At 43.7% G+C, this 23,181-nt stretch overlaps 1 protein-coding gene across 3 annotated transcripts in view; it reads right to left on the bottom strand.

The window, feature by feature from the left end:
• The window catches only part of BTK (Bruton tyrosine kinase), a 474,008-nt gene that overhangs the window by 107,072 nt on the left and 343,755 nt on the right, over positions 1-23,181 (bottom strand). For all 3 annotated transcript variants that reach the window (XM_044306622.1, XM_044306621.1, XM_044306623.1), the window contains 3 exons: positions 21,793-21,847; positions 11,905-11,984; positions 11,690-11,811 (listed from right to left, as the gene is read on the bottom strand). In XM_044306622.1, coding sequence (XP_044162557.1) covers positions 11,690-11,811; positions 11,905-11,984; positions 21,793-21,847 — 257 coding nt within the window. The remainder of the gene's footprint in view (positions 1-11,689; positions 11,812-11,904; positions 11,985-21,792; positions 21,848-23,181) is intronic.

Genomic DNA, 23,181 nt, shown 5'->3' with positions numbered 1-23,181 from the left:
AAAAAGTAACTGAGTATTTGTTAGATAAACAGTGTGATTTTCACATGAATGTTCCACATGCAAGCCATACAGGAGGAGTTTGGGAAAGACAAATCAGAACTATAAGAAATTTGTTAAGTTCAGTGTTAAAAAAGAATGCTGAAAGAATAGTAACATAGTAACATAGTACATAAGGCCGAAAAAAGACATTTGTCCATCCAGTTCGGCCTGTCATCCTGCCACTTGATCCAGAGGAAGGCAAAAAAAAAAAAAAGTGAGGTAGAAGCCAATTTTCGCTACTTTAGGGGAATAAAAAATTCCTTCCTGACTCCAATCAGGCAATCAGAATAACTCCCTTGATCAACGACACCTCTTTAGTAGCTATAGCCTGTAATATTATTACGCTCCAGAAATACATTCAGGCCCCTCTTGAATTCCTTTATTGTACTCACTATAGATGATGCTTCACTTAGGACCCTATTCTACTATTCTACGAAGTAATGTCTATTGTTAACAGTCGTCCACTTACAGTTGCTAACATCAACGATCCAACAAGTTTGGACCTTTAACTCCCAACCATCTACTTAACCATAAGTCTGATTACATACAGCCACCACCTGGCAAGTTCACCAAAGAAGATTTATATGCCAAAAGGAGATGGTGAAGAGTTCAATATCTATCAGAACAGTTTTGGAATAGATGGAAAAAAAGAGTACTTAGTCAATCTGATGCTAAGACGTAAATGGCAAATACCCAGAATTAATGTCCAAGTTGGTAACATAGTGTTAGTGAAACAAGAAGATTTACCTAGAAATAAATGGAAATTGTCCAAAGTTCTAGAAGTTCAAAAGGATAAAGACAAACTAGTAAGAAGAGTGTTGTTACAAATAGGAGACTCAAAACTTGACAAAAAAGGAAAACGTCTCACTCACTCAATTTGGAACGTCCTAAACAGAAGTTAGTTGTTCAACTTGAGAGTTATTAAAGACACTTGGAAGTTGAGAACATGATGGAAAACTCCTCAAATTCATGTTTAAGTCCTACTACTGAGAACATAGAATTAGAGGTAATTATAGAGTGTAGCTGGCCAACTAAGACCTGTCCTAGGTTGCTAACATAATTTATATGTTTATACAGCTAGACTTGAAATAACCTTAATACAGTTCCTATGTTTGTGTGTTAAAGACAAAAGCAGAGTTATTTACAGTGACTTCATGTTTGAATGTTATGTATTAGTTATATTTTGTGTCCACAGAAGCAGAGAAAGATAATGTGCCTTTAAGATTCATTATGTAATTTAAGGTAAGCGCAATGACATAGCAGACACAACAGAAAGCATAGAGTTAAACTGTTGTTGCTAAGCAGGAGTCTTGACCAATCCTAGCTAGTCTCGTACAGCCCAGGAGTTTTGACCTATTATAGCCAGCCTCACACACAGCTTGTGTGGGAAATTCCCCTAGCAGGAGCTCCTGGAATCATTATTCACCAGAGAGAGGAGCTGAACAGACACACACTCCACTAAGAGCTGTGTTATATGGAAGCAAGAGGCCAAAATAGGTATTTAAAACAGTTATATAATGTTCCTACAGTTAATATAGTGATTAGAACTGTATACTGAACTGGTTATATGTATTTTTACTTACAGTTCCACTATACAAACGAACTACTGAGCCATACAATAATACCATCCAAACAAATTGCATACAAATGCAAACTGCTCATACCAGATCATAATCAATTGTATAGAGCAAACTGCAAACCAAGTAGAGCAAGTGAACTATTGGTTAACCTCAGATATACCTCTCAGAGAGATCAGAAAGTGCTTAAAAACTTAAATTGAGAGTACAGATACTCAAGAGAGAAAAATATATCCACCATTTTATGTTGAATGACAAGATTGAACAGTTAAACCACCATCTTATTCATACCGCCATTTTATGATATTTTATTTAACACGTGTTTTGTACATGGACTATTTGCTGCAGAGGCGGCAGTGTTATATACAGTCCTGATCAAAAGTTTAAGACCACTTGAAAAATGGCAAAAAATCATATTTAGCATGGCTGGATCTTAACAAGGTTCCAAGTAGAGCTTCAACATGCAACAAGAAGAAATGGGAGTGAGACAAAACATTTTTTGAGCATTTAATTTAATGAAAACAACGATTATACTGAAACAGGCTGTTTTTCAGCTGATCAAACGTTTAGGACCACACCTCCAAAAAAAAACTAAACCCCCCCAAAACAGAAATCCAACTTCCAAACATGAACTCAGTAATGAGTAGCTCCGCCGTTATTGTTTATCACTTCAAAAATTTGTTTCGGCATGCTTGATGCAAGCGTTTCCATGAGGCGAGTGGAAACATTTCTCCAAATAGTGAAGACGGCAGCATGAAGGCCATCTACTGTCTAGAACTGTTGTCCATTTTTGTAAACTTCCTTTGCCATCCATCCCTAAAGGTTCTCAATTGGATTTAGATCAGGGAAACACGCGGGATGGGCCAAAAGAGTGATGTTATTCTCCTGGAAAAAGTCCATTGTTCTGCGGGTATTGTGTACTGTAGCGTTGTCCTGTTGAAAAACCCAGTCGTTACCACGCAGACGAGGGCCCTCAGTCATGAGGAATGCTCTCTGCAACATCTGTACATAGCCAGCGGCCGTTTGACGCCCCTGCACTTCCTGAAGCTCCATTGTTCCACTGAAGAAAAAAGCACCCCAGACCATTCAGGCGTTCAAGGAGACAAGGTTTTTGAAGACGTTTTTTGTTTTCGAAGCCCTTCAGTCTAAGATGTCGTCTGATGGTTATGGGGCTGCAGTCAGCACCAGTAAGGGCCTTAATTTGGGTCGAGGATCGTCCAGTGTCTTGACGGACAGCCAATTGGATCCTCCGGCTCAGTGCTGATGAAGTTTGTTTGGCTCTTCCACTTAACTTTTTTGTTCCATAACCCTCAGGATCATTTCAGAAATTCCAAATGACTCTCTTACTGCGTCGCACCTCAGCAGCGATGGTGCGCTGTGAGAGACCCTGCTTATGCAGTTCAACAACCCGACCACGTTCAAATAGAGAGAGTTTTTTTGCCTTTGCCATTACAACGCGTGACTACCTGACATAAAATAACAATGAATCCACATCTTTGCACAGATTTGGCCTTTTATAGGCATGTGGTCCTAAAATTTGGATCCGCTGAAAAACAGCCTGTTTCAGTTTAATCGTTATTGGATTGGAACCTTGTTAAGATCCAACAATGTAAAATAAGATTTTTTGCCGTTTTTAAAGTGGTCTTAAACTTTTGATCAGGACTGTATGAAGAAAAGTTGAAGTTAATAAAAAAGTTATTTCAAGCATTTGGTGTGCTCTTTAAACCTACTGCTTCCTTAGAATGGCGCTAGAGGAATTACAGAGTAATAGACAGTCTGGTTAGACTAAAAATTCAGAGTTATCAAAATTCTTCTAATGCCACAGTGCAATAGGCACTTCATAGTGCTGCGCCTGCCACAACCTGGTGTTCCCCTCAGGAAAGCCTATCACCACCATCGGGGAACTGTGAATAATGAGGGGTTCACTAAGACAATGACCTTAGAGGATGGTCACGTGGCACAGTGGGCTCACACCCACTGCTTTGTGACAATACGCTCAGGCCCATGGACCCCGCTAGTCAACCCCAAGCCTGTTGTTCAGGAAATGTTATATGAGATGAGACGTCAGAGCGAACATAAGGATGTCCTGATGCAGTTCATGCATAATGTCTCTGCTTGTTTGGATGCCATCTCTCCTCCAACTACTGCAGGGTCGCCATTCACTGCCACCCCTTCAATGACCATACCTGTGGGTCTGAATTTAAATGCCACTGGCGTGCGACTCCCTCTTCCACCACACTATAGTGGACATCCTAAAACCTGCCGTGGCTTCCTGAACCAGTGCTGGATCCACTTTGAGTTGCATAGGCAGAAGTTTTCTTTCTGAGTGGTCCAAGGTCACCTTCATTGTGTCCCTGCTGTCTCATGAGGCCCTTGCTTAGACAAATCCTATTTGGGAACATGGAGGTGCAGAGACCACTAACCTGCAGTCTTTCCTGGCTACCTTCCAGTTGGTCCTTGAAGAGCCTGGATGCACAACTTCCGCTGCTTCAGCTCAGCTGCATCTATGTCAGAGTTCCTTGTCTGTGGGTCAGTACACCATCCAGAATACCACCTCGCCTGGTTCCATCCTTCCAGAAGCCAGTCCTTCCTCTAGTGTCCACCCTATCTGAAGAGCCCATGCAAGTAGAGCGCCTCCGATTGTCTGACCAGGAACATCTATGCCGCAGAGAACAAGTGTCTGTATTGTGGAGGCAAGGCTGACTTTGTGCATAATTATCCACAGAAGCCAGAAAACACCAATGTATAGGATCTGTTGAAGAGGTGGTCCTAGACAAGGAGAAGTCCTCTCCGAAACTGTCAGTTCTGGTGACTCTCTCTCACAAGGGATTTACTCTGTCAGTGCCTACTTTCTTGGACTCTGGGTCAGCCACTAAATTCATTCAGTAGGCTTTGGTCCAACATTACCATCCCTACCATCTATCTAGAAAGACCTCTGTCAGTGGATTCTGTAAATGGGCTGCCACTTCCAAAACCTATGCTCTCTGTCACTATGCCCCTTAAGTTGCAAATAGGGGTACCGCTTTCAGAGATGATCTCATTCTATGTGCTGCCAGCTTCCGTGAATCCGTTTATCCTTGGTCTTCCCTGGCTTTGTCAGCACACTCCAGTCCAGGAATGGCACTCTGGTTAGATTCTGCATTGGGGATCCTCCTGTCAGTCTACTTGCTAATAAGAGGTCCGACCTGCTTCCTTGCCTCCAGTACACGAAGACCTTCCTTGACTTCCACAGCAGTATGGTAGTTTTGTAGATGTCTTCATTAAGAAAGAGACCTCCTTATTTATCTTCTGATCGTCCAATTTACCATCTGCCTAATGCCACTCTTCCTCATGGTTGAGTTTACCCACTCTTGTTCCCCAAGACCCAAGTGATGTCTGACTACATCAAGAAGAATCTTGAGAGGGGGTTTATCTAAAAATGTACTTTGCCAACTGGTGCCGGGTTCTTCTTTGTACAGAAAAAATATGGATCTTTACTGACTGTGTATTGACTATGAAGGTCTGAATAAGGTTACGGTCAAGAATTGAGACCCTCTACCACTGCTAATATCTGCTAACTCTTTCATAGGCTCTTGGGAGCTAAGGTCTTCACAAAATTAGACCTGCGCAGTACATAAAACCTTATCTGCATTCAAGAGGGCGACGAGTGGAAGACCACTTTTAACACTCATGACTGTCACTACGAGTCATGCCCTTTGTCCGTGCAATGCTCCCGCAGTATTCGAGGAGTTCATAAACTAAATCTTCCACGACCTGCTCTATGTCTGCCTGATAGTGTACCTGGATGATATACTGATCTATTCTCCAGATTTTACCTCTCACTGTAGGCATGTACATTTAATATTACAGCGGTTGAGATAGAATCGACTTAATACCAAACTCGAGAAATGCATCTGAGAAATCTATTTTACTGTTCCTGGGATACATCATCTCTGATACTGGGTTTCAGATGGATCCTGAAAAGCTGAATGCAGTAATTTACTGGCCCCGCCCACAAGGTCTTTGTGCCATTCAGCGCTTCCTAGGTTTTGCAAATTTTTATCGCCAGTTCATTCCTAATTTTTTATCTCTTACATCCCCAATCTCTTAGATCCCTTACTAAAAAAAGGGGTGAATGTCAGAGCCTGGACTCCTGAGGCTGAAGCTGCCTTCGTCCATTTAAAGAAGTCCTTTGCCTCTGCTCCTGTTCTGCACAGTCCAGATGTCTCCAGCCAATGCTTTTTAGAAGTGAATGCCTCCTCCATGCGAGCCGGAGCTGTTTTGTTACAGAAAGGTTCTAAGGCCAAGATGTTTACCTGAAGATCTTTCTCCAAGCTATTCTCCCCTGCCAAGTGAAATTACTGTATAGGAGATAGAAAGCTTCTGGCCATAAAACTAGCCTTGGAGGAGTGTCATTATCTATTGAAAGGGGCCCAGCATCTGGCGATAATCTTCACCAACCACAAAAACCTTACATATCTGAATCCATGCCAAGCCAGATGGACACTCTTCTTCTCCCGTTTTAATTTTGAGCTTCACTTTCGCCCGGCCAAAAAGAACATCAAGGCGAATGCTCTGTCTCGGTCCAGCAAGATGAACCCCAATACATTTTTGATCCTGCTCGCTTGATCACTGTGGTTCCTGTCTTGGTCAAAGACATTACTCCCAGGAGGACATTCGTGCCACCTGCCAAGAGGAAGCGTATTCTAACTTGGGGGCACAACTCCAAACTGGCCTGTCATCCAGGGATCCGAAGACTTTAAAACTTTTATCACTCCACTACAGGTGGCCCACACTGCCAAAGAATGTGCGTGATAACGAGTCTGCCTGCACTGCCTGTGCTCAAAATAAAGTCTCCAAGACCAAACCATTCAGGCTGTTGTTACCTCTTCTTGTTCCTGATGCCCAATGGCAACACATTGGGTGGTTGTGGACCGGTTTTCCAAGATGGCTCACTTCGTTCCTTTGGCCAGATTGACCTCGGCTGCCAAACTTGCTAAATTATTCATAGAGCACATATTCTGGTTGCATGGACTACCTTTGCACATAGTTTCCGATCACAGAGTCCAGTTTACCTCTAAGCTCTGGAGAGCTTTTTTTTGGCTGATAGGGATTGAATTAGACTTCTCTTCGGGATACCATCCCTAGACCAACAGGCAAGTAGAGTGCATCTATCAAATATTAGATAACTATATCCGTCATTTTGTCTTGTCCCAATACAGCAACTGGATACAATTGCTACCTTGTGCAGAGTTATCCTACAATAACCACTCGAGTGAGTTTGAATCCTCCCCATTCTTTGTCTCTCATGGACAACATCCTCATACTCCTTTTCCTGTTCCTAGGTCTTCTGAGGTACCTGCTGAGGATTCTTCTTTTAAGGATTACTAGAAGATTTGGCATCAGACCAAAGACTGCATCAACAAAGTGGTGACTTGTATGAAGGTGAATACAGACAAGAGAAGAAGAAGACTGCCTCAGTTATCTTCAGGAGATAAGGTATGACTGTCCTCTAAAAATATCAGTTTAAGGGTTCCCATTTTCAAAATTGCCCCAGGTTCCTTGGACCCTTTGAAGTATTGAAGAGGATCAATAAAGTCACATATAAGTTATGTCTGCCTCTCTCTCTGAGGATTCCTAATACCTTCCATATGTCTTTACTGAAACCGGTAATTGTAAATCGCTTCTCTACTGTTCCATCTACTCCGACTCCAGTATCTGGAGATTCTGACAATGTATTTGAAGTCAAAGACATCATGGGCATCAAGAAGCATGCAAGAAGACCTACTATCTTGTGGACCTGGAAACCAGAAGAAAACATCCATGCACCGAATTTGTTAAAGAGGTTCTTGTCTTGTTTTGGACTTAAGAAGAGGGGGCATAAGGCGGGGGTTACTGTAACAGCGGTCGCTGTCTGCCGATCATGAAACATGATAACATGTCAGAGAGCATGTTTCTACCTCTCCAGATTCCATTGGCAGTACGGGGCTGATTAGGGGCTGCATAGGCACTGGTCAGGTCAGATCTGAAGCTTTCCTACAGTCATCTTTCACAAGATGACAGCCGGCACTTGCGATCTGTATATTACAGGTTCGGGGCTATTTGTGCAAGCCCCGAACCTGTTATACTATTTAACCTCCTAGCATGACTGTACAGAACAGCTTCAGGGCTGTTCTATAGAAGAATGAGGTGGCCAGGTGCAGGAGCTAATCCAAGAATACATACCAGGTGACCAGGGAGGGGAGCGGATGCACATACACTGGCCTCTATGTACGCTCGCTCCCGCAATTCCTGGCCACCAGAAAGGCCGGATATTTCTCTCTAAGTGCACAAGCGCGGCCACTGCAAGTGCATTCCAGTGGTGGCCGTAACCCCTAGAGACGAGCATGGTCTAAAGAAATAAGTGAATAAAGTTCAAAATCCTTCTAATAGCTTCATTTTCTGCACTTCTTTATATGTTTTCCCCTCTCCAATCAACTTTTTAATCAAGGTAGGCTGTTCTTCTGAAGAATGTCTGGAATGACCTATTTTCCTCAGAATTTCAGAAAGAAATGCACTGTAACCAGCATGTACACATTTGCTGCATTACTTCCTTTAAAAAGGGCAAAAATTGCCACCTGTTTTTCAAAGAATGAATGATCTCACTCATTGAACTCCACACTGCTATTATTTTGAACATGCCCCTTTCAATAAGTGATTGAATAACAAAGAATCATCAGAATGCATGTCATGACTGTTGGGTCTGTTGGGTTTCTATTACTCTACTACACCTGCTAGTAAATTATTTGCCATGTAGAAATATCATTTCTACCAAAAACAGTGATTGATCAGGTTAGTGATGTCTGACTGCTATTTTAAACACAACTGTACCTCTTACATACAGTGATGTCTCTTCTGATGTAAATGTTCTCTTTCCTCATCTTCTCCATTTGGACCAGACCGCCATGAAGGATTATTTCAGCCACATCTTGTCTCTGCAGAGTTTACCACACAGACATCTTAGATACCTCACTTTCCATAATTCTCCTCCTCCTGGTGACCCAACAGTACTACATATTGCTGCTATCCCCATATACTGTGCCTGCTGTGCTCCCTAATGCCCCCAAATAAGTTTTCCTAAAAGTCCACCAATAGTAATAATTCTATCCCAGATTGTCTTCACTAGTAGTAGTGCCCCTACAGTGTCCCTAATAGTGATAATGCTCTCCAGGAGTCCCCCTGTTAGTAGCAATGCCTTCCATATGGTGCTTAATAATAATGCCCCACAGCATCCCAGTAGTAATAATGCCGTTATAACTTTAGTGCCCCCTGGAGCACCCCAAGCCGCAGTCCGCTGTTCAGAAGGGATGCACATCATCAGATGAGTATTGAATTGTTCTTTTTTACCTGCATTATCTTTGCTAGGTTCATTCCATGTCTGACAGCTGAGCACCGTCTTGGGGGTGCTCCAGTATTTTGGTTTACTTTGATTTTTCATTTTTGATTGTCAATGTGCATTCGCTGTGTATTGGCAGCGACCGACTTGGTTGTCCACTGGCTGTCTCCTGACAAACCTTGCTCATAAGGGGAAACGCGTCGAGACGAGGACCACATATTTAGACAATCTGTATATATATATTTCTATATTGAACGACCCAGGCATCCATATGGGTCCATTTGTGTTGTAAGGGTGCTTTAAGGACAGATAGGTTAGGTACGGGGACAGAGTGCTCCTACCATCTGGGTGCATCTCTGGGCAGAGAACAGGTCAGGGATACCCTAGGGACATACTACGGACCCCTATGGCTCTGCCCCCTGTCCACCACTGTTAACACCTCCTCCTCCCTACCTGGTTCTCAATAGCCCCCTATTGTCTGTCTGTATGTATATTAGTCCCCATGTGAGGGGCTCAATGAGAGATTTTTTAGCATATTCACTTACTAATACAGCCTTTGTTGATATTGTGTGCTTTTCGCTATATTTCATAAGCCATGCCCCCTTGTTAGGCAAATATTCCCTGCTGTCTGCATAGAAATCCAGTCCATAAGATGGCCGCTGATGGAGGGTTACGTGACCAGGCAAAGATTACTCTAGACATGGCATTCAGCCATTTCCACTCAAATACACTGTACCTGCCATCTGTACTTACCCTGTTGACAGTTTAGTCCAGATGTACTATATCTGAATGGAGGAGACTAAGTGATTTGCCTGGTCACATGACTCTCCATCAGCAGCCATTTTATGGACAAGACCTTTGTGTGGACAGCACAAAAGATTTAGCCAACAAGGTTGTATACCTTATGAAATATATCAAATGGTACAGAATATCAACAGAGGGCCCCCCCTGTATTTTTATAATGCCACTTAGTAGTGATGCCCTGTATTTTTTAATGCCCCCAGTAGTGCCCCTTGTATTTTTATAATGCTCCAAGAAGTATCCCTTGTATTTTTTAATGCCTCTAGTAGTGCCCCTGTGTTGCCAGTAGCATTTTGAGGAAGAAAAAAGAAAGTACTTACTTCAGTCCCATTCCATGTTGCCATCAGAATTTGGCTGTCTCCGGGCACAAGCTGCGCAATGACATCATCACGGCCGTGTGCCCTGGGACTCGGGCAGATGTCATTGCGCCGCTTACAAACCCGGCAAACGCAACCTCCTGCGCTGTTGTACTGATTCATAGGCTTCAAGCAGAGTGGCCTGAGGCCTATGAAGGGTGGGGATGGGAGTTGTTGGCTCCCGTGCCCTGCAACCTGAGGCAAGATGTGGTGCTAGCTCACTTGCCTGACAGTGGGCCCCACACAACTGCGTGCTTTGCGTAGTGGTCAAGACAGCCACTGGTTATATGATGTTGATATTACCAAAAGGCCTAGCTGTAGCAAAACACAGCCGTTTTACTGAAAGACATGGAACTGCTTTTCAAACAATGCAGTTCTGCACAAACCGCAGTGAATTCATAGCAGCTTTGCACAATTTTATGGAGATTGCTGCAAAATGAAAAAATGCACCTGGGCCAGCTGCACAATAAGCCTGGAGCTTGAGCTCGAGAAGCACCCATGGTGCACGAAGGCAGACTACCGCTCTACAATGGAGCTGCTGACTGTAAGCAAGCCTGACAGGATGGGGTCACGTGACCATCCTTCTCCATCTTCTCAGTATTCTGCATTCTGATATACGAAATGGAGAAATCCATGTTGATCCCAAAATATTTGAGTGTTGTAAACTGATGTTTTTGTGAAAATCTTAACAAATTTGATTAATTTAAAATGAATTTGCTTGTGCATATGTTTATGGCTACTCGTCTTCCCTCTTATTACCGTGTTGTATTTCATGCACATGGTTATGTCTTGATTTACCCGTGTGTTGCTAAATTAGCGTATTTTTGACACACATTGTTAACCTGTAATATGCGTTTAATCCTGGAGAATACACAAGTGTAATCAGATTCAGTTGTAAGTATTAGGACATAATTTGCCCCCAAGAAGAGGAAGATATTCAGCCAGACAGAAGTACAGGCTCGAACTGGCCCACAGGGGTACAGATGAATCCCCCGGTAGGCTCCTGAGCAAGGTGAGCCCCTAGTCTCCCAACTCCTGCACAAGTGGCACATAACATTTATTCAATGTACAGCACCTAAACCAGCCTATGTTCATGTAAAAAACTTGATAGATTAAAGAAACTACCCAGATTATTATTATACAATAGACACGATCAGAGCTGAGATGACTTTTAGGTATGGAGGAAAGCTAGCCAGTATCCTCAGGACCTACCTTCTCAAAGTTGCTGCAGGGTTCCCCATATTCAATCATCTGGTAGCATCTTGCTGCTGTGTGAGCAGGTAACATTTGAATGTATCCGTATGGTGGGCCTCCAAAATAAACTTTACTGGTAGGCCCTAGACACTGCACTGCAGGAGTAACTTGGATTCACTGTCTGAACGTCATATGGCCAAGTTCAATCTGGATTTTGGCATACATATATTAGTTTACCTGAACAACTTCTTCCATTGTGTGTGGGTCTGGCCCCTGATTGCTAAACAAACTAAAAATTTTGCTGTATCATTGGAAATTAAAACCAGAATTTTCAAGGTACCTCTTCCATAGGTATTAATCTATCTTACCAGCGGCATTATGCTGATGATAGGTGATCAGTTCTGGAATTGAGGAATAGAGATGTTTCTCTGCTAAGTAATACTGGTTTGAAGGCGTCTCACATACTACGTAATGACGGATAATTCCTTCCCTGCATAGAACAATTAATTATACAGTTAATATAAATACATATACAGAGTCTTGAGGGATGAATACATACGTTTTGGTGCACTATTTCACTCACCCAGATGACTTTGCATACACAGACACTGTATACTTTCCAGCTTTGCTAGAATCTCTAACAATAAATCCACCCTCCTTGTCCTGTAAAACATAATGACATACTGATGCAATAAAAATAATTTCTGCAATTTATATAGCATTTATATTTTTGATTATGAGGGCACATACAGCGGTTTGATTCATTGTTCCCCAGAAAAATGTGTGGTTAGATGTTAATCGATTCTCCACGATTTACATATTATTGACCTATCCTCTGAGGATAGGACATCCATATGAGATTGGTGGGGGCCCAACTCCCCTGCCAATTGTTTGAGGAAACTACAGAACCCACTGCAGAGCCCACTGAAGATCCGGTCAGCATCGAGGCCTCCTTGCAGCTCATTAAAGTGAACCTTTCACCAGGATTTCACTTAATAAACTATTACCAGTACCTTATAGATTATCCTCATTGTGGTTCAATGCATTCTTGTCCCGCTTTCCTGGGATGTATATTGATGAAAAAAACAACTTATAGTCATCGTCTCCAGCTCCTGCAGTCACGCTTGAAGTCAAGAGGGTAGCCCTTCCCTCACTCCGGGCTGTACCTCCCCTGCCCTAACCCTCCTGAAGAACAGAAGACAGGGAGGCATCGAGGACGGACGGCACATGCGCGATTCAGTTACAGGATCGCGCTTCAGTCCTCGCGATAGACGGGATCGCGCTGCTACTGAGACCGACGGCGCATGCGCTGCCAGTACAAGCGCGGTCCCCGCGACTGAGCCGGGTGTCAGTTACACTACTTAGAGGAGGGGTTAGGGCAGGGGAGGTACAGCCCGGAGTGAGGGAAGGGCTACCCCCTTGACTTCAAGCGTGACTGCAGGAGCTGGAGACGATGACTTTATAAGTCGTTTTTTTCATCAATATACATCCCAGGAAAGCGGGACAAGAATGCATTGAACCACAATGAGGATAATCTATAAGGTACTGGTAATAGTTTATTAAGTGAAATCCTGGTGAAAGGTTCGCTTTAAACACAGCAAAGTCTATTTGATAGTGGCTGTGCATGGTACTGCAGCTCATCCACATTCACTTGCAAGGCTATGTGACCGATGAGCATGACAACACATGGCTTAGGAAGAGGCCTAAATGCTCACTGCGCCGCAGTCTCTTCATACAGCCTCTTCATACACCGATCTCATACTCATGACCTATCCTGAGGATAGGCTATCAATATCTAAATCCTAGAGAACCCCTTTAAAGTGTATGTTAAAATATTGAAAAGTCTACAAAGGTCTACAAAATATTGAAAAGTTTTGTATAGTGCTTGTGAGGCCAGTGGAGCTTTTATCAAAACATAGCATGGTCTAGGTATTTTTTTGTAACACCCCAGAGTAGTGTTACCACTACTGCATCCTGCTACTATCTCTAATGGGCTAATATAATGTCATCTATATATTTCTGTCCAGGTCCTATACACTGTGCATTCCTAATCTGTTTGTAACTGTTATGTCCATGTAATATGCCTGGTTCACCAGCAGGTGGCAGCAAATACGGCAAAGCTATCTTAGATAGAATGGAACTTACCATTCCATTCTAAACCCCTCTGGAGAAAAGTGGGCTAGTCCTATTTCCTTCAGGAAGGACCAGTTAGAGTCAGTCTAGTTTACCCCCAGCTATGGGAAGGGTTTACAGGGGCACGTCTCTGCTGCATGTGCCCACGCCAGCCAGAGCACCTTAAGCTCTGCTGGCCATAGAGGCCAAAGCTTAAAGTCTCAGGAGCCAGGAGGAAAGTTCCCTGGCATAAACTAGTCAGACTAAAGAGAAGAAGTGCAGCATACAGAAGAAGCTTATTTTTACATCCAGACTGTCAGTACAGCAGAGTCAGAGAGAAACAGATATAGCAGAGTTGAGTTTGCCTCCCAGTTTCATGCTAAAGCATGCTGGAACCAAGACAAAGCCTATAAACCATTTTGGAGAATGTTTATTCAAATTAAAGCTGCCATTGAACTTCATCTTAAGGTCTGGACTCGAGTTATTTCTTCAAATCCCTCAATAATTCCCCCTATTTATTGCTTCAGAGCCAAAGCCTGGGGTCCAGCCATATCCAGGTAGGAGTCCCGTGACACACATAAAGAGACATTTTAGGCTGCACTATACCACTCGGCATTCCTACACCTGGGACGTGACATAGAGGGCCCTGGGTATCGGCTGCCCGTTGCATTTTATGCCATTGTTATCTACAGGCTTATCTACAGGGCTTCAAAAACATCTGTACAAAATGTAAAGAAAAAAAAAGCAACCAAAAGCTCTTGTCATGCATTCAGCAATATTTGTTATATTGCATATGTATTATGCTTTGTGTTCAAGGTGTAATCCTCCATCTAGTGGTTGTCTGTTCAATCAGTTTAGTTAACTAGAATATGAGTATGTCCCTAGGGAGCCACTGTATACAGATGCAGCTGAGCTAGTCTGTTGTGGTAGTGAAACAGTTTTTGTGCATCGGTATGACAGCATCACTCTTAGAATCACTTCACACCACTTATTTGGTCAGTTATGGAGCCAAAACTGACCAAATAACTCAAGGGCAATGTTAGTGTCAGGTACAAAGAAGCGTGCAGTAGCCCAAGATTGTACTAAGAGTGCACTCCTTTTACACTGTCAGCTGATTCCACATCGATTTCTACAGAACCTCTTCTGTTACACGCTGATACAAGTTGTGGCCCCATGACAATGGAGTGGAGAGGTTATCAGCAGTAAGTTTGTGTTGACGTCACTTTTTATTTTTCCCTTCTTCTGATCCGTCAAAAGAACAACCCCCAAAAACAGAATCTGTCTTTTGAGCCGCCGCATTCACACGGGTTGCATTTGGTCAGTAATCCATCAGTATTGCCAAGGCCAAAAAAAAACATAAAAAAAATATAAAAATCGACCCAAAACAGAGATAACACATGATTGGAATATTTGCATGTCTTCTGCATTTTGTACCCACTCCTGCTTTTGGCTTCCAAATCATGAGCATATCCTTCAAAATAGGGATGGTGTGATAGAGGACTTACGGATTCTCCAAAGACAGGATCCGTTGGGTTTTTTAATTTTCCGTCTTTCTGACAGATCAGATACTGAAGAGACAAGCAGTAGCTTATTAGATAACTCATCATCTGTTGTAATATGTTGATGTTCTCTCAGTATGTGATGGAGAACAGCAAGGTTTTGAATAATTTGTTATTCTTTTATCATTTCTATTTGTGAAGGGCAGCAAAATATCCAAAGATAAGCTGCAGTCCTAGCTTAGTCCATGGCCACATTTCTAGGACAGTGCATATTTCCAGGTTTGAAGTCCATTCAGCAAGTCTCTATAAAAATCCATGGTGAATGAGGTTATTTTTATGAATAGTAGGGTATTGTGGGGAATAGATACCTGGTACATCCTCCTTCTTAAAAGGCTGTTTACAACACATAACCAGTGTCACAAACCAGCGGGTGTGAACCTACTGTGCCACGTGTCCTACCTCCTCTTAGGGCATTGTCTAAGTGAACCCCTCGTTCTTCACAGCACCCCTGATGGTGGGGATAGACTTTCCTGAGGGGAAACACCAGGTTGCTACTTTTGAGGAGGATTGGCATACGAGGCAGTTGGTCCAAGTGGACCAGGAGATACCTGAGCAAAGTACCTGAGGTACAGACGTAGTCATCAGGCAGAGTCGCAACCAGGAGCAACAGTGCAGGACCGAATGATGAGGTAGAGGTGAAGTTAAACAAGCAATAGGTCAGGGCAGGTGGAACAGGTACAGGTCAGTCAATCTGGGTCAGCAACAGGAGTGTCAAGGCAAGCAGGCAGGGATCAAACAGGTAGCGGAGTCCAGAAACACAAGCATGGGTCGTGTACACAGGAACATAAGCAGAGATATCAGCAATAGTTGCAGGACACAAGGACCTTGCCACTCAGGCATCTGGGAAAGGGGCTGAGCCACATATATACATGCAGGAGGGCTAGGATTGATCAGCAAACTCACATGATCTAACCCATAAAGCACAGGAAGTGATGCTTGCCGGCCCTTAAGGAAGTGCTGCAGGGAACGAGCAGCAAGCATGCTGTGGCCAGGGCTGAAAGGAAACTGTGGACAGGATCCCAGAACAAACAGTACCTACAAGGACAGAGCCCAGGACTGCAGTGGTAAATGGGGGAAGCACTGGCAGCAGGTCACCACTGAACACGGCGCCTGGGACCGCGGCGGTAAGCAGGGGAACAGCAGCGCACAGCAGCCACTGTTACAGTAACCCCCATTTCGCCCCTCCCCTTGAGACCACGACAAGACAGAAACCTCTTCATCAAGTTGGGAGCATGAATGTTTTTCTCTGGTTCCCAAGACCTCTCCTAAGGACCAAAGCATTTCCAGTCCACAAGACAGTAGGTCTTCTTACCACGCTTCTTGATGTCCAGGATGTCTTTGACCTCAAATACCTCGTCAGGGTCTCCAGACACCAGAGTCGGAGTAGAGGGAGCCATAGAGAAGTGAGTAAGAACTACTGGTTTTAGTAAGGACATATGGAAGGCATTAGGAATCCACAGAGAGAGAGAGAGAGAGAGAGAGAGGCAGATGTGACTTATATGTCACTTCGTTGATCCTCCTCAATACTTCAAAGGGTTCAAGGAACCTAGGAGCAAACTTGAAACTGGGAACCCTTAAGTGGATATTTTTAGAGGCGAGTCATACCTTATCTCCTAATGAGAACTGAGGCGTTTTCTTCTCCTATCTGCTTTTGTTTTCATACCAGTCACTGCTTTGTTGATGCAGTCCTTGGTGTCACTCCAAATCTTTAAAAATCCCTAAGAGAGGAATCCGCAGCTGGTACACCAGATGATGTAGGAACAGGGAGAGGAGTACGAGGGTGTTGTCCGTAAACAACAATTAATGGAGAGATCCAGTAGACTTACTAGAGTGGTTGTTATAGGAGAATTCAGCCCAAGGTAGCAATTGTACCCAGTTGTCATGTTGGGCTAAAAACAAATTGCAGGAACTAGTTCTCTAATATTTTATTGACCCGCTCTACTTGTCCGTTGGTCTGGGGATGATAACCGTAAGAGAAGTGTAGCTCAATTTCAAGCAGTTGGCAAAGAGCTCTCCAGAGCTTAGAGGTAAACTGGACTCCGCAATCGGAAACAATATGCCAAGGTAGTCCATGCAAGCGGAATATGTGTTTCACAAGCAGTTTAGCAAGTTCAGCAGCCGAGAGCAGTCCAGCCAAAAAGAATGAAGTGCGCCATCTTGGAGAACCGGTCCACAACCACCCAGATACCAGTACCTCCGGAAGAAGAGGGCAGATCGGTAACAAAATCCATGGCAATGTGTTGCCATGGGGTATCAGGAAGAGGTGACAACAGCCTGGGTTGTTTGGCTCTGAAGAGACTTTATTCTGAGCACAGACGGTGCAGGTGGATACATAATCACGCACATCCTTAGGCAGTGTGGGCGACCACTATATGGGGGCAGCCACAAGGTGACGTTATACTGTATGGGTCATCCACGAGGTGACATTGTGATACAGTGTGGGGCAGCCATAAGGAGACACTATACTGTATGGGTGCCACAAGAAGATGTTATACTGTGTGGAGCAGTCACAAGGAGACGTTATACTGTGTGGGGCAGCCACAAGATGACATTATACTGTGTGGGGCAGCCACAAGATGACATTATACTTTGTGGGGCAGCCACAAGGAGACATTATACTGTATGGGGGCCACAAGAGACATTATACTGTGTGGGGGCAACAAGGAGACATTATACTGTATGAACAAGTTTTGACCCCCCCCCCCCCCTCAGTATAATAATGTTATGCTGCTCATGTATGGAGGACTCATTATTCCCTAATGCCTGCTATTATAGATCAGTGTGCAGACTGCAGGTTGCAGGCAGGAAGGAAGGAAGGACCAGGCCGCAGAAGATAGACAGACATAGGACCTTTATGTATGACACCCGGGTCGATTCTATTCTATATTTAAGGTCTCATCTCTCTGACTCTTTGCAGGCCAAACTCTGTGTGTGGGAGTTGGAGAGACTTTTCCCGCCTGGCTGTTGTGCTTGCCTCTGCTGTTATCCAATTCCGACGTCGGTGGGCAGAGACATGAATATGGAGAGCTAGGAGGAGCCAGAGCGGTCGCTGTGGGCAGTAATGTGGTTGTGAGTATTGTTATGCAGGGGCAGCGGACACAGATTTAGAAGCTGTCAGTGATTCTATGACTTTACAAAATACAGCGTGTGGCAAACCTAGCCACTTACAGAATGTCTTTGTATATATCTTGCTCTTACTGTAATGTTATTGCCTGTACGGTCTGTGTATCAGAATGGATACTCTGGCTATATTTTTATTCCCTTTTGTTAGGCTGTCTGTACGGCCCAGTTTGTGTACTGTTTATTATGTTAAATGCATTGCTTTTCTGTGCCTCTTCCCCTCCCCCTTTTCCCTGTCCCATTGTTTCCCCAGCAGGGTGTTGTCTCAGGGACACTGGGAGACCAGTTTAAACTAGCTGCTCTGTCCCTCCTCAATCTCCCATCAGCCCTTGCTATTGTCTGACAAGCTCCCTTCCTTGTACTATACTAATCTATGTACCCTATTGTATGTAAATTAGGCTTTTGGGAGGTTTAAACTAGGTGTGCTATGCCTTAATAAAGTTAGTTGACTCCCAAGCTATGTGTCGTCTAGTTCTTGGGAAAAAGGGATTATTGTAACGCTACCTGGATTATTGTATGCTGTTCCTGTCTACCAGCAGAATTATTGTGGATTATACTGCCTCTCCGCTACAATTGGTGGCAAGCGACGGGATTCAAACCGCACAGCAAAGCAGCAGTTCGTTGAAACAGCCATTTGGATATCTCCAGTTCGACGGTATGGAGACTAATCATGCAACATTGAAACGAACTACGTTAAAGGAATTATTGGAAGCAAGGGGAATAGCCAGCAACAAAACGAAAGCTACTCTTGTGGCCAAACTCATGGAGGGGGACAGAGCAACCACTATGGCAACTCCACAGGGGACAGAGCCAATGGAATTTTCAAGAGAGCTCAATAGCAGGTTAGCTTTCTACCCAAACACCCCCTCCGTGGAGACACTAGAAAGACTGATAGCAGATGTACAGGAGTACATTGTGGCTAAGCAAAACGCTATTCAGCGAATCGGGGAAGGAGCCCCAGCGCCCACCAGCACTACCCAGGGAAGAGCTAAGATTCCCTACCAAGCTTTTAAAAATTATACAGAAGGAGAAAGTGATATCGACGAATACCTACAGGATTTCGAAAGGTTGTGCCAGCTACACGACTTCAGCCAAGCTAGCTGACAAGTTCCAAGAAACTAGGCGAGACCAACGCATACCACACTGGACCACCTACGGATCTACCACCCCTCTGCCAGCAGTGACTACCTAAACAACAACCAGTACCCTCGTAGGTACAATACCCGACCACCGATCCACTGCCACACCTGCAACCAACAGGGGCACATCCAGAGAGACTACCCATGTAATCGACCTCGCCAGAACTGGAACCACCAGGGTCCTCCTTCCCCCCAATCGGGCTGCAGTACACTGCTGCCAAAGAGAATCTGTGCTCCCAACATCCACATTTACCTCAATAGAAGAGTCTCTGGGGACCCTACACGAGGTAAACCCCATACAAGCTGCCTCTGACAACCGCCAGGGGCACCGCTAGGTGGTACACATGGAGGGGAAGAGTATACAAGGATTACGTGAATCTGGGGCCACGTTTGTCACCCCGTTAGGCCTGTACCTCGGCGTTTGTCACCCCGTTTGGCCTGTACTAGTTTAAGGTCATGCCATTCGGGATGAAAAACGCTCCGGCTATTTTTCAGAGGATGGTGGATCGGCTATTGGATGGGTTCCAGGAGTACGCTTGCGCCTATCTAGATGATATAGCGATTTTCAGCCACTCCTGGACTGAACACCTGACCCACATAGGAGCCATACTAGACCGTATTAGGGAGGCAGGATTAACTCTGAAACCCAGTAAGTGCCATATAGTAATGGCAGAAGTCCAATACCTAGGACACAGGGTAGGGAGCGGCCAACAAAAACCCAAACCGGCTAAGATAGAGGCTGTAGCCAAATGGCCAACCCCTCGTACCAAAATTCAAGTACTGGCATTCCTAGGAACCGCAGGATACTACCGTAAATTTGTATCCGACTACAGTACCCTGGCCAAACCCGTCACCGATTTGACCCGCAAGAATCTTCCTAAGATAATAGTCTGGACCCCAGAGTGTGAGCAGGCATTCCAGCAACTAAAAACGGCTCTTGTAAATTCACCTGTACTTGCAGCCCCTGATCCAACTAAGCGCTTTCTCGTCCATACAGACGCTTCTATGTTTGGATTGGGGGCAGTACTGAGCCAAGCAGAGCAGATGGAGGCGAGCATCCAGTAGCCTACTTAAGCAGAAAACTTTTACCCCGGGAAGTAAGCTACGCCGCCATAGGAAAAGAATGCCTGGCCGTGGTGTGGGCCCTTAAAAAGCTGCAGCCCTATAACAGTGTCCCTGTGTAAATAGTGAATGACCCCCAATACAGGGGGTGGGGCCGGCAACTGGTGTTGGAATGGCAGCGGGGCCTGGTGCAGTCACTGTATTCTATTACACCGGGCCCCGCTCACTGTAGTATTCATATGTAACGTGTAGGCATGGGAGCTTTGTTAAGCTATAGAAATCCTCTGCAGCAGTAGCGAAATCCACATAGCACTCACTTGAAACTAGCAGGCAGGCCGTAACATCACTCACTACGTCACGCGCCTGCTCCTCCCACTTTATGAATGAAGCAGGCGGAGCAGGCGCGTGGCATAGTGATTGTCGTTACGCTGCCTGCTACGGGAGTTTCAAGTGAGTACTATGTGGATTTCACTACTGCTGTAGAGGATTTCTATAGCTTAACAAAGCTCCCATGCCTACACGTTACATATGAATACTACAGTGAGCGGGGCCCGGTGTAATAGAATACAGTGACTGCATCGGGCCCCACTGCCATTCCAATATCAGTTGCCGGTCCCCAGCCCCTCCTCCCTCCCCCCTGATACGAGATGCTGCACAGTGCGGCCGGCGATGTATCAGTGTTAAATGGCAGCATTCGCCCCACTTTTGGGGGAAAAAAGTGCATCTTATAGGGAGAAAAATAAGGTAACTTTCTGATTATCTTTTATTAACGCTTTCTGGGAGGGAGATAGGAAAAACAGCAATACTGTCACTGCGTTTTTACATTATAAATTTTACAGCGTTCATTTTTTGGTATAAATAACATAATATCTTAATTCTCTGGGTCAGTATGATTACAGTGATACCAAATACATATAGTTTTACAACTTTTTTGCAACAAAAAACTTTTTTGCATTTACGTTTCCCAAGACCCATAACTTTTTTATTTGTCTTTCTATGGAGTTGTGTAAGGGCTTCATTTTTGCAGGAGGACTTGTATTTTCATTGGTATTATTTTGGAGTACATGGCGCTTTTTTATCGCTTGCTATAACTTTTTTTCTGTGGCAACTAAGAATAAATTAGCAATTCTGGCTCCAACACTGGTACCCACAACAATCAGTTGTTCATTCCCTGCAGGCTCTTGCACTAGAAATAGTACTTTGATTGGAGCGAGAAGCACAGCTCCATTTAAAGTGTAGTGGCTGTGACAGCTTACTGCGGCTCAGCTCCCATTCACCAAGGAATAGCTGATCAGTGTGGATGCTGGGTGTTGGACTACCAGCAAGCTAATATTGATGGCCTATCCATAGGACAGGTCATCAGTATGTGAAGCCTGGAAAACCTCTTTAAACAAGTAATTTTCTAACTATACATTCCTGTAAACAATGTATGGAAAATATATGCAGTAGTTTTAGAGGTTTAGGATTGTGATGTCTTACCTCTGCCCTTAGTAATTGCTCTGCCTGGTTTCTTGTCATATTTTTTGAATACCATCTGTACAGCAAAAAAAAAAGACAATTGTTGAGACTGTATACCATATCCATCTGCATGTATTATTGATTTGGGTTTGTTTACAGCACTAATAAAATGAGAATTTGACATCACTGCGCTCATCACATGATCCATGTAACTCACACAGTACCAAGCAAGTAACAGAGTGGTCAGAAGACAAGTCGGGGTCAGAAGCATGAATAATCCAATAACGCACAGGAACAAGAACCAGGAACACAGCTAGTGAGTCCAAAGGCTATCACTGACAATGGTGTATGTCCAGGAAGGCAATGGATCAGAACCTGAGAGGTCTATGACTCGGCGCTACATTAGTCAGAAACATCAAGATGGTGCATGGCTCAGCAGCTAGTCTCTCCAGAGGTGCTGAGGATCGTGCCCCTGGGGCCCGGACAGGTTAGTTTATTACACTAATTTTGTAAATAATCAAAACCTAAGAATAGCCATATTTTATAATATCTCTAAAATACATAAATCCTTTTGGTCCTATTGTGTCCAGGATTAAACGTTTTGCGACAAATCTTTCCAAATATGTTGATGTGCAAATACAGGAGTGTATAAAGGAACTACTAGCTTTTTTGAAAGACACAAAACATATTTTACAGATTTTAAGTGGGATAGAATTGAAACCAACTTTTATACTAGGGACACTGGATGTTACTTCATTGTATACTATTTTAGACCGTGATTTTTTTCTAGAAAAATCTGGAAAATTACCAGCACACAAATTAAATACACAGGTGACTGTATTTCATTTATTTTTACACAAAATTATTTTATATGAGGAAATTTTTTATTTACAAATATGGTGGACTGAAATAAGGACCAGGTTTAAGACTAGTTTCGCTAATCCATATCCAGGCTGGTAGAAGTATTCCATATATATTCATGAACAAACCTGGTCCTCTTGATGTGATTTTTATTAGTGCTGGGGATGAAGCTTTTTTATTGCAGTTTTTAAGGACATTAATTTAAAAAGTTTTATTTATGCTTCACCCCAACTTTTGTCGTGGCAAATCAATTTTTTAGATTTAGCTACATAGATGAGGGCACTTTAGTTACAAAATCATAGCAGAAAACACCTGTAATAGTTTTATCTCTATAACCAGTTGTCTTGTCACTTACCAGTTTGGTTGATGAAAATTTCAAAGAGACAGTTTATGAGGTTGTGGGGAAATTTTACATATATGTGAGACTACAGGAAAGAAGCACAATTTTTTGAGGAACGGTTTTCAAACATGGTTTTTATTTAAAGATGAGCGAATCGAATCGAAGTGGAATTTAATCAGAATTTCAGGATAAATTAGATTTGCCTCGAA

This window comes from Bufo gargarizans, chromosome 9, assembly GCF_014858855.1.
Source record: "Bufo gargarizans isolate SCDJY-AF-19 chromosome 9, ASM1485885v1, whole genome shotgun sequence".
Lineage (NCBI taxonomy): Eukaryota > Metazoa > Chordata > Amphibia > Anura > Bufonidae > Bufo > Bufo gargarizans.
This window is presented reverse-complemented; position numbering and strand designations above follow the sequence as displayed.